The sequence below is a fragment of the Chrysemys picta genome, chromosome 3 (assembly GCF_011386835.1).
Source record: "Chrysemys picta bellii isolate R12L10 chromosome 3, ASM1138683v2, whole genome shotgun sequence".
NCBI classification, from domain to species: domain Eukaryota; kingdom Metazoa; phylum Chordata; order Testudines; family Emydidae; genus Chrysemys; species Chrysemys picta.
In genome coordinates, this window is record NC_088793.1 from 73,257,673 (window position 1) to 73,270,280 (window position 12,608).

The window sequence follows — 12,608 nt, forward strand, 5'->3', positions numbered from 1 at the left end:
AATACAGCTTATAGTTGGGGTTCAGTCCTACATTTTCTTACATCAATCATAACTTTAGGTAAGCCAGGAATGAAGAAGGTGATCAATGATGTGCTGCTAGAAACAAATCTACAACCAACAAAGAAGTCTCAGAAACTGAGAGCCCTTAATCTTGCAATCCTTGCACATCTAAACCTCAGTGACACTTTTTGGTGCACAAGTAATGAGCCCTGATTCTTTACTAGTAACTGTAATCTGCGTTTGAAATTATTATTACACTTTAATTTATTACCATTATTGTGATCATCATCACATTTTGTAGGGAAAACAAACTGAAAATGAAGAAAAAAAGAAGTCATGAAGATGACATTTCCAGCTGTTTTATCACTTTATGCATTTAGGACTATTTTCCGCTCCCATTTACAAGCTACAAACCTGATCCTGCAAACCCCTACTCATACAAATAGGCTCACTGACCAGTGGTGAAACAATCTTACCTCACTACAATGGGATTTCATTTGAAGTCAATGGGGTTACACACTTGAGTAGGGGCTAATCATTTGAATAAGGTCAGGGCCTGCTTTCCTTCTTTTTTCATTTCTCAGGCACCGTGGTATCTAGGTGCTAAAATGGTAAATGCACAATAATTCCACTGTTTTTACAAAGTTGGAAACAAATCTCAGACCTATTGAAGTCAAAATCAAAACTCCCACTGACATCAGTTGAGCTAAGGTTAGACCCTTATTCCAGATTTACCCAGGTATAACTAAAAGCAGAATCTGGCCCTTACACTTTTTATAAATGTATTGCAGTGCTCAATTCATAGCAGAAATTACAACTTAAATAAAATGGGAATCATTTAAAGAGTTCAATTAGTTAAATGGTGTCTAATAACACAGCCAACTAGAGCTCAATCCCTCCAAGTGCCCATTTCAACAAAGCACTTAACCACATGCTTAACATCAGTGGAACTACTCATGTGCTTAACATTAAGCATGTGCTTTATTGGATTGGCTAGAGCACAGAGCACCTGCCAGGATTGAACACCTGTAGAATGTGCTGTTATTGATAATCAGGCAAGAAAGGCAAACACTAACGGACACTGGTTTCCCAGACCAAAAGTCATGCAGCATGCAATACTTCATGAGCCTACTTGACAGCAAATGAGATAATTTAATGTTGCTCTACTACTCCAAGAAAAGTAAATGTTGATGAACTGATGCTGGAAGTTTTTAACCACAAAATATATTATGGCTGTAAGTGTTGAAATGTGCAGAAGCTGAACATATCAAAATGCATTTCAAAGTATTTCAGTTACTATAGGTATGGTATATATGGTACCACACATCTGGTATTAGCTTACAGTAAAATATTATGAAATGTTTCTATAGTTAACAAATGATTACATTTTAAAACCTAATACACTTTAGAAAAGAAGAAAGCTTATCTTCATTATACATTTAGTAGATTTTAACTACCAGATTTTTTTTTCTCCTATATGGACTAGTATTGATAAGGTTAGCAAAAAAACAACAACAACAACAAACAAACATGACCATGGAGCAGGGCTTTTGGCATTACTGCAGTTCAAAAAACAGTTCACAAAAAGGGCTCAGAGCCTAAGTTCACTCTAAGAGTTTCACTCTGCTGCTCTCATTCTCAGTTTCATTTTGAGTATGTTATATTTTATCTCATGTAAGCAGTTTTCCCATCATGATCGAGATCCTGCTCTCAGATATTCCAAAGTTACAATAGTGTAACATCTTTGAAGTCAAATGAGTTACCCTAGCGTATTCAAAGAGCAGAATACAGACCACTGATCATCTGAATTCCTTTCTTCCCTCCCCCAAATCCTCCAAAATAATCATAAAAATACAAAAATCTGCATTGGGTAGGGTAACACAAACCAGAAGAAGAGCCAGAGATTCCATGCTTGTTAATTAATGTAATTAATCTTGGAGGTGCTCAGATTACTCCTTTGGATGGAAAAAAAAATCCAGCAGAGATCATCTCTTATGCTAACACCCATCGTCACACCTTCCCCATCTTTCTAAAACCACGGGGAAGATCATAAGGATAGTTTATATGCATTTGTTTGTTGGTTTATCTAAAAAATTTCAGTAGTCATAGCTGTACTACTCAAACATTCCTCTGAAAGGGTTCAAACTTCCTCCCTTTGATAGGCACATGTTATAGATACTTCGGAGCATAATTGTATTTGTCTACCATATTTGAAAACTACTGCTTAAAAAAATCATCTTGGAATGATCTGAACACTATATTTGATTTTTCAGACACTTAACTTTTTTTATTTCTCTTTATCCCATTGTTTTATATATATATATATATATATATATATATATATATATATATATATATATATATGAATGAGTGAAATACATGAAGTTCTCCTCCTCCACTAATACATATTGTATACCTACACCATATTACACGTTAATTCCTTTAGTTATATAAAACATGTTTCATGCCACTCAGAGCCAGAGAGTACATTTGAAATTTAACTAGCATAGGATGATGTATTGGTTTCTCTCCTCTATTTGTGCATGTTTTCATGATATTTGTACTACATAGGGGAGAATTAAATGCAGCTGAATTTAACAAAAAAATTTACAATATTTTTAATTTTAAACACCATCAATAAATTGTAATTTTTTGTTAATTTATAGGAAACTATTTTTTGGCCATCCTCACTGACTATCGTTTAGCTGTTATTTTGGATTCTCAATGCTCCTTTGAATCCATATTTCTAACCTAAAAAGGTCATCTTTTTACCATTTGTACAATATTAGTCAACTATGTTTCCACCTTTCATCCTCAAATACATTAGCAAAGTTCATACTTACATTACCTCCAGGCTAGACTACTGCAATTCTCTTCTAACTAATCTTTCAGACACCTCTATTAAAAGGCTTCAATCAATGCAAAATGCTAATGCCAAAGTTATTTATCCATCTTAAGCGTTCAGCTCACATTACATAGTTTCTCAAGCTTCCGACTCATTTCCGTTTTGTGCTTGTATTGTTTTTACGATCTTGCTTTTAAACTAAGACACTTTCAGATTTTCATTCTTCTTATTTAAAGGATTTGTTACACTTTTATAACCTCACTCACATCTCGCGCTCTTCTGGCTCCAGATTTCATAAGGCGCTGAAGATTAAGGGCCTGATCCTGCAAGCCCTAATTCATGCGAGTAGCCCCAAAAAGGCAATGAAATGGCTTCCAGGAGTAATTACCACTCACATGACTTCAGGTTTGTAGGATTGACCTCTATGGTAAACACAACTGGCCATACTCTCCTCTCTTGAAATGTTCTTCTTCAAGAGATGAGGGATGTGTTTTTTCACAATTTCTAATTAAGAGCTGAAGACACAGCTATTTGCATGTTGATAAGTTTTCATAGAACATCTTGGATGCATTTGTTCTAAAAGGTATTGCAGTGTATAAATGAGAACTAGGCCCAAGCGCCAAAATTTGGACTTAGAGCCAGATTTCAAGCTCCTTAAAATTTGGGAATGTTCAGGTCTGGGTTTTGGTTTAGACCAGTCTCTAATACAGATGTTTATATTTCAGAGCACTTCATACTACACTATTCAATTACAACAAATATATTGTATATAAATTTCTTATCACTGTTTATCTGGAAAATATCAAATAACATGTTCTGAGGCAGTTTCCATATACAAATATATTTGCTTCCAAAAAGAAAAAGAGAAAAGAAAATATATTTAAAATACAGTGTCACAAGTACCACAAAGAATTACACTACAAAGCATAAAGCTAATAAAGGGGTTTAGGTGAGTTACTGAAGAGACTCTTCCTTGTAATTGGCTTGCTTTTGTACACTGTAACCTGAGGTATGCTTCTTCTCACAACAGAAACTTAAGAGCCGTAAACACTCACTATGATTCCTGAGGGAAATTTGGGAAATACCAGCTTGTTTAAAGCATGTTTAAAATTTTGTCTAGATGAGACACCCAGCAATGTTTGGAGGGGGTTTTTTGTTTGTTTGTTTTTTCTTTTTCTTTTTTTGAGTACTTACCCCATTGGGAGGAAAGGAAATCCACTCCAACTCGGTCTGTTGTGCTTTAGAGTCCAGCAATATTACTGCAAGAGAAAAAGTTTCCACTATGTATTAAAGAAAGAATTTAAGAATTTTACTAAACTAAATCAAAAACTTTGTGATGAAATTCAACAAGAATGTATATAAAGTCTTCTTTTTATCAGTCAATATTATTTAATAAAGGAATAAATATATTATGTATGTTCACCATTATATGCATGTTTGAAATTAGAAAAGTTTTTATATTATTTAAGGTATGATATTCACATTTTTTATTAAGCAGAAATATTTAAATCTTATTTTTTACTGCATCTTTCTCTATGCCTGTCTACATATTTATACTTACCATCTTATTATCTAAGTGTCATAAAAATTCTAAGGTTTAATTGTGACTATGTGTTCCTCTTGCTCCTTATTACAAAGGATATTTCCCATGTACTTTTCATTAAAATTAAGATTTTTTTTTAAATGAAATTCAGCAATATTTCAACATTTTCCAGACTGATTTGGACACTGTTGGACACTACATACTGCTTGGATCCCCACTCTGAAGTCAAGGGTAGTGCACAAGAAAAGATGGTCCCTTAATACTTATGAGACTATTAATTTAAACAAGTCAATATATGACAAATAAGATTCCACAAAATAAGGCTTTGTACTTATGTAGCATTATCCATTTTCAAAATACTGAACGCGCATATTAGTTAGAACTAATTTTTGTGCAACATTTTATTAAATAAATATTTTCATTTGTGTATACATATCCAATGAGACTTCTAAAAGAAGTTCTGATACACAAAGCTGTTAATTAAATGTAACTTGCTGGTAAAAGTATTTAATGCAGACTTCTCAATCTTAGTCCAATAAACAAATCATTAAATATAAATATAAAATGTCCACTTTATTACATATTGGGGAAAATCATATTGATATTTTGACAACTATCAGCATGAGATTATATTTAATTATAGTCTTAAACCTCAGAATATATTATTGCATATGTTTTCACAAAATTTCTAAACAGCACTTACATTAGTTAACCTTGAAATTTCTAAGTAACTCTATGAAATAACTTCTTAGATTGCATTTTAAAAAATAACCTTTTAAACTGGAAAGAGATAAATCCTAATGTTATATCTGTCTATATATGCTACATTTTTGGAACAAAAAAAGTCATATTTACTGCTTAACAAATAATTGTTCCATTTTTAACAAAAGAGAAACACATTTCAATTTCAAATAACCACAATATACATTTTAATTATAAAAAAGTATTACAGCTCTACCAATACCAATGTAAAAGGTTTTATATGAGTAAGTAGTTACATATATTTCGATCTTCTGCTTTAATTCTTAAACTTGATTTCAGTACAATTAACTTTTTGTCAGGTAGAGCAATACCTTTGGTTTATAGCCTATGTCAAATATAATTTAGAATAATCGTTTTTTAAAACATTATTAGAAGGATTGCAACACTTTTTTTACATAAAGGTTCATGCTGACACAGGAATAGCTAAAACATGTTAAAGACAAAACTGTAACTTCCATTTCTGTAAGACAACATACACTTGAGCTAATGAATTAAATTTGCTATTCTCTCTTTACATAGATTATCTTCTTAATTAATTAATCTCGCTATCTAAGGGGCTTTAACTAGCAATACTAGGTAAAGAAGAGTTGATGGTGTGTGTGTTGGCTTGCTAATCAAGGACAATGCTGATAAGCTAAAAATTTAGGTACAGTGCAAGTTTAACCCCTTCATCACCATGCCCATGCAATAGTGGATGGTCACATCATGTGTAATCTGGCAGTAATTCTTCATTAAAAAGCAGTGCCACATAGATGACCTTTACATAATAATATGGCGTGCTCTTCACTGCACTAAAAGTTATTGGGAAATATCTTTCCTACTCGGACGTTTGTACAATGCCTTGAATAGGTAAAATGCAATATGAAATGCTAATTTCCTAGTGCTGTCTTAGTTTTCAAAAGTTATGTGGGTGACAGAGCCTTTTTTATTACACAGTTACAATCTAGATCCAGCATGTCCCGTTTCTGAGATAAAGACACTTTCCCCAAGAGGTGGGCAACATTCTCCATCTACCTCCCAAGGCAGCCCTTAAGTTCTTCTATGCATTGCTCCAAGTGAGCAGGAGCTGAGCTTCGGAACTTCTTGTTGTTGCAGAAACTGACTAGCAATGCTATCCAGTTTTGAAGAAAGGCATGTCTGCCTGGTTCATTCACTGCGTTACGACGGACACAAGACAAAGCTGGGACAGAGGGAAAAGTTGCTGGGGAAGTCAATGGGAGGCTTTAATCCGCCCTTTTCGGCCTGAATTATTCACTCCCTCCGGTGCCCCTTGCGCTGAGCTCCCGTGCGCTCCCCGAGCTGGGGACTCCCCCACGGGCTCTGCACCCAGTCAGAGGGGCGCGCTGTTTGCGGAGAGCCACGGGCAGCCTCTCGCCTCCTCCGCACCCCCGACCCAAGCTAAGATCTTCCCCTAAACCACCGCCGGGGCCCTCACTTCGGGGCTGGGGTTCAAATGCCGCCAGTCCGCGCTGGCAAGGCATCTCCGTGCCCAGCTCACGGGTGCAATCGAGCCCCCTCCGCCCCCCGCTTCATGTCAATGGCAAAGGCTCCCCTTGGCTTCAACAGGGCTGAAGCAGCCTTCCCGAGCCCAGCAGCCGCAGCCTACGGGAGGCAGGAGGGAGCTGAGTCAAACGTGGTGTTTAACCTGTGTCTAACCTCCGAGCCATGCCGCTGCGATTCCAATCAATGCCTCCAAGGGCTGGAAGGCAGCGAACTCACTGCCCCGTGTAAGCCTGCGCGCACCCCAACCCCGGGACCCAGTCTCAATTCACCCCACACTCAGGATCCCTTTATGCTAAACTTTTCAGACCCGGCCTGGCTGGGTCACCTCTGCCCCTGCAAGCTCCCGCCTCCCTAGTCAGACCCCCATCACCTTCTCTCCCCCTCGAGGCGCCTATTTATCCAGCTCCTGCTGGGAAAACTTTGGGACTTTTCGGATCTCTCCTCTCTTACCCCCAGCCCCTCTGCCTTGCTAGTTTCCGACGGAGAAGGAGGTGTCTGCAGAGGGCTGGATTCTCTCATCACCATAGACGGTGAAATCCAGTGGCAACGAAAGTTACTTTGCGCAGGAGATTTGCAGCAGGTTAACAGCCATAGGGATCCGAAATCCCTGCCTCCCTGCTGCTCCCCCCTCCTCCTGCCAGCTCAGCCTACAGCCCACGAGCTGCTGAGCGCTCGAAGCGGAAACACAAACTCGAGGTGTACGTGGGATTCTGTGCCGGTGAGCAGAATGTCACAGCTCCAAGCGCACTCCCCATGCAGCCTGCACAAAGCAGCTTCCAAGCACAGCTCCCCACTCCTCTCTGCGCTTCGCTTCCGCTCACCTCCCCCATTCAGCCTCTCTCGCCCTTCCAGGAGTTAGTTCATTATTCCATTTTTTAAATCTCTTCAAATAAACTTTGGAAATGCCGCCCAGGAAGGACCTTTGGTGTTTCTTCCCCCTCCCCCCCTTTTCTATTAGGGACAAAGAACATCTTAATTGAGAGAGAGAGCTTAGTTTTAAAGCTCCAGCTACAGGCTCAGAAAGGTACTTTACCTTAAGCCAATGGTTCAAAGACGAATATTGACATATCTGGGAGAGAAAAAAAAAACTCAAGTCCTCTCCTCCCAAAGATGGAAACTGATACCACACTATCAGAGTTAAAAGGTCTCATTTTTAGTTCTCCCTCCCCACCCCATACGAAAAGAAATGCTCGGACTGACTTTCTGAATTGATTTTTATGTTAGTCTCTGATAGAAAACTGCCTGTGCTCTCTTTTAATAGGAAATATTATGCGTTTGTTTTATGTAAAATAGACTGATGCTGGAGTGATGGGATTTATGAAGCCCTGTTTATGATACGCAGATGGAACAAAAATCTCTATCTACATACATCTAGTCAGAGGTGCCTACAGATGATTAGATAATATACAATTTATACCGACACACAGATATAATACATGTATATAGCATCCTATAGATACATCCCTCGGATACATTTAATTGTACCCCAACATGATCTATGCCACATCTTTCCGCTTAGCGTCTCAGTCCCACCGGCTTCTGAGACCTGCAGGCCCGCATCAGCAAGAAACGGAGAAGCGGACTTTTATTAGACCGTTTATGATTACCTGGGGGACTAACAAAAAGTCCCCCCCAACCCCTTTGGGGAGCGTCCAGAGTCGTGAAACTCCGCTGCAGTCTTGGCTGTGACACTCGGGTTGCGTGCCCCTGACAAACTACAGTAGCTTCCACCCGGAGGGGGGACGGGGGAATTCTTATCCTCACCTTACTAGCAGTATTAATACTACGAGTACTATTAACAATTCAATAGACAGTATCCCCTGCATTGACCCCCCTCCCCAATATATCAGCTCTTCAAGTGCAATGCCTTGCAAACCCAATTCCTTAAATGAAATACAGTTTGTCCCGACCTCCCTCCGTCTCTCTCTCTCTCTCTCTCTCTCTCACACACACATTCACACACACTGCCCGTGATGAATGCCTCTCCTCCACCTCAGTAAGAAGCTGTTTAACTAGGGGAAGGGGCTGCATGCAGTGTGCAACAGACCCAACACTAAAACATTGCAATGTGTGCGCACGGAAATAAATAAGCCCAAACTTTGTTTTCTGCATCACCTTACCTTCTTTTGCAGCCTGTGCCTCCCCCGTGTGTGCAAAGCGAAACAGCCAGATGGAGCATAAAATAATCCAAGAAGGGAGCCTAGTTTGAAAAACCATGATGCAGGAGCAGGATATTTTTATATGTACTGTACGATCGCTGCTGCTGCTACTGCCGCCGCTTGTTGGGGATTAAAGGGTTTGTTCTGCTATGTGTTTTATTTTGCCTTTGCATGGAGCTCTCTCTCCCCCGGCTGCCTGCTCCTCTTGCCTATGCGTTTCCGCACACCGTATTTGCTGCCTGCGAGTCTCCGACTGCAGCCGGGCTGCTAGCGCCACACTCCAATAATATCAATTAGGGAGGGAAGGGGCGGGGCCGGAGCCAGGAGAGCGGGCCGTCCCTCAAAGTGACTGGCAGTCGCAGCCGGCCTAAGAGGAGCGGCAAGCTAGACCGGGGAGGCTGAGCTGGAGAACGAATCGCCCCGGCAGTGGAGGCGGGGCAGGCGGCGCTGTCCAATGAGCGGGGGAAGGTGTCAGGTTGCCGCTGGCACAGGATTCCCCGCAGGTTGAGTGTGTAGCCGGGGCCGGGCGTGAATGTGGAGTGGGCATGGCAGGACTGGGAGCCGCGCTCCAGGCAGGCTTGTTACTGCTGGGGATTGCAATAAAGCAAAGACAAGAGTAATGGTTAAAAAAGACGACAAGATCTCTCAGGATGGCGTAAAGGAGACTGGCTGCACAAGCCCCAGTCTTTAAGGAGACGGTGATTTTCTGATCGTTCCTCTAAGTCAAGTGATTCACTCTCAGGACACTGACTCTTTAGACCATCCCTCGCCTGCTAACTTTGTTAATTATCTTTCCTGCAGCATCCCCGCCGCCACCACCAAATTAGTTCCCCCGAGTGGGCACCGCTCGAAGTGGGTGCTGAACGCAGTGTGTTTTACTGGTCACAGTGAAATAGCACGTTTGCAAGAGTTTTAAACAAGCCCCGACCAAGGAAGCAGTGGGAAAAGAAATGAAACCCCCGAAACAACGTGAGCATTTAAAAAACCCTTTCGATCGCGGCATCCGCGCCACGATGAACATCGCCAAAGAGGAAGCAAAGGTTTGTTGAGTAAAATCTGGACAAGTCGAAACCACTCAGCAGAACATTCCGCCTTGATAGTTTTTCTTATTTCTCTGACCTCTGCGGGACCCTTTCACTATATTTTCCGATCTCTGTGGTGCCACCCATAACACAGAGCAAGTAAACACTTTGCTATGAAACTCAGAACTTTTTTGTACGTTTTGTGTTTCATTTCTTAAAACAAGTCTCTGTAAAAAAAATTAAAATTATTCCAGACATAACACTAACATTTCATTTCCCTACTTTCCCAAAACTATGAAGAGACCAGTTAATGATAACATAAATCTGATTGATATTAGACGCTTTTACCCTATCAGTGTAATCCAAAACGAGGGGTAATCCAGTAACAATGAGATAATAAGAAAAAGAAAGAAACTTGCCAAATCTCCCTTTGTCAAAGTTCACCCCCACTGACTTGAATATTGCTTTTCCAGCAGAAGATCCACCCTCCTTGCCCTTACATGTCTGTTACCTATATCTTGCTTTTTAAAAGGTGAATCAAACAAAGTTTCTGTTCCTGAAATGAAGCTTTAAAAAATGAAAAAAGGAAGGGTGGACTTGGAGACGGAGTGAGAGGAAAATAGAAGTGCTACTGGTAACTATAATGGGGATGTTACCACAGATGGCCTTTGTCTGAATGGAATACACAACCTAATTTTGTCAACAACTACCAGATGCACAGTTGTGCTGTGAAGGAATGTGAAGTTTCTACTCTTCAGATGAGTTTACTGCAGGACCATAACAATAATTAAATGATCTTCTCCTTTCCTTTCTCCTTCTCTTAAATTCTTCACTTGGTATTTTTGCTTTTATAATGCATATGTCCCACAGATTTATTTTATATTATGTTAAATGTTTTTATATAATTATATAAAAATATCTTGGCTGTGTCCTTTTAAAGGATATAAACTGAATAACCGATTATATCTTGGAAGCAGATAATTATAAAGAAACACAGGGAATGTAACTACAATTCAATGCCAAGATTATATGAGAATCTGAAACAATCCTTATATAAACGGAGACACTGATACTGCAAAACAGTATGTTATAAATAAAAATTTAAAATGTGGGAGATTGTTTATAGGATCCTTGAATAGATAAAACAAAATTAGAATTTAAAAAATCATCTATGCAGCACTGTCTGATAAGCAACCTCCAAAATGGAATAGATCCTCTAGGCTTTCAACACTTTCCCAGTGGCCTCATCATTACTTCTGAGAATGACACTGAGGTAGCATGTGAAGTTTACTGTATTCCTTTCATCTACTGAATAACTAATACTCACCGGTGAGAGTATGAATACTTTTCCATTAAATTCAAGAAATTCTTGAACATATCATTTTTAGCTATTGTAGATACTGTTATTAATATGGTGACATGCTTTCTGGTGCTCTTGCTGTCTCTCTCGCACTCATACAGAGAGAGAAAGAGAAAAACAATGAGTTTGCTGGTACATTTTTTTAAAAGGCTATTTTATTTTAAATCCATATATACAGGTATTTTGTAATTTCCCTGCAGGTTTTCACAGGTAAATTTGGTTTTCATATAGCATCAAAATGTCACACACTATAACTGTAATAAAGCCAGATGGAAAAAAGTCCTTAATCCAGCTAGTCTTCTAGTTTCTAGCATAACTGTGATGAGTGGTAACATTTTAATTCAGGATCACTAAGTCATAAATATGATTTTCACTATATAGCATTTGTAAAAAAGAAAAAAAAAACAATATATGAATTTCAGTTGGGGCAAAGGATGCTGGAACAATTTTTGGTGGTGGGGTGCTGAGAACCAAACTGAACCATTGAACCAAACTGTAGAGCCTGTATATGATGGAAACCACTTCAAGCCAGGGGGTGCGGCAGCCCCCCCAGCCTTCATGGCTAAGAATAGAAAACGTAAAAGCTTTTTTTAGAGGAAAGCTAGGGAAGAGGGTGATAAAGAGATATATACATGTCCTGGGTATAATAAAAAAAATAATGGTTTTGATTGTCTCACCTGCAGTATACAAACATTCTTATAATTTTCTATACTATATGTTATGCATATGTTATATTATGTTAATTATTTGAACACATAAAACCCTTCAAAATGTGGCAACAAAAATAATAATGTGTGTGTGTGTGTGTGTATATACTTTCTGTGATGGGTTGGCTCACAGAAACCCCCTTGGGAGCTGCCACCTGACGTACCAAGACTACCCCTGCTTCTGTTTTCCCTGCCAGCTCAGGACTCCAGCACCCTGTCTTGCTGAGCCAGACACTCCCGTCTGCTCCAACACAGACACAGGGTCTGAATTACGTGCCCCAAAACTGCAGGTTTACCTGAAAACAGCTCACAAAAGTGTGCTTGTCTTTAGCACTCAGATGCCCAACTCCCAATGGGGTCTAAACCCAAATAAATCCGTTTTACCCTACATAAAGCTTATGCAGGGCAAACTCATAAATTGTTCGCCCTCTATAACACTGATGGAGAGATGTGCACAGTTGTTTGCTCCCCAGGTATTAATACATACTCTGAGTTAATTACTAAGTAGAAAGTGATTTTATTAAATACAGAAAGTAGGATTTAAGCGGTTCCAAGTAGTAACAGACAGAACAAAGTAAGTCACCAAGCAAAATAAAATAAAATGCGCAAATCTATGTCTAATCAAACTAAATACAGATAAGATCCTCACCAGTTCCAGAATGCTCCCTTTTACAGGCTAATCTCCTTTTAGCCTGTGTCAAGCAATC

The 12,608-nt window shown here is 39.3% G+C and overlaps 1 protein-coding gene across 11 annotated transcripts in view; it reads right to left on the reverse strand.

The window, feature by feature from the left end:
- The window catches only part of EPHA7 (EPH receptor A7), a 175,901-nt gene extending 166,505 nt beyond the window's left edge, over positions 1 to 9,396 (reverse strand). For 2 of the 11 annotated variants that reach the window (XR_010599542.1, XM_065588212.1), the window contains exons 1-2: positions 8,774 to 9,097; positions 4,040 to 4,104 (exon numbers count right to left, since the gene is read on the reverse strand). Coding sequence is in view for 7 of the 11 variants with exons in the window: in XM_065588212.1 (XP_065444284.1) it covers positions 4,040 to 4,104; positions 8,774 to 8,870 (162 nt within the window). In the remaining 4 variants the exon portion in view is untranslated. Of the gene's footprint in view, positions 1 to 271; positions 312 to 4,039; positions 4,105 to 6,164; positions 6,726 to 7,103; positions 7,328 to 8,773 lie in introns of those variants that run through there. The other 9 variants (XM_005301153.4, XM_005301151.4, XM_065588208.1 and 6 more) reach the window with 8 other exon arrangements.
- Positions 9,397 to 12,608: the final 3,212 nt, after the last annotated feature.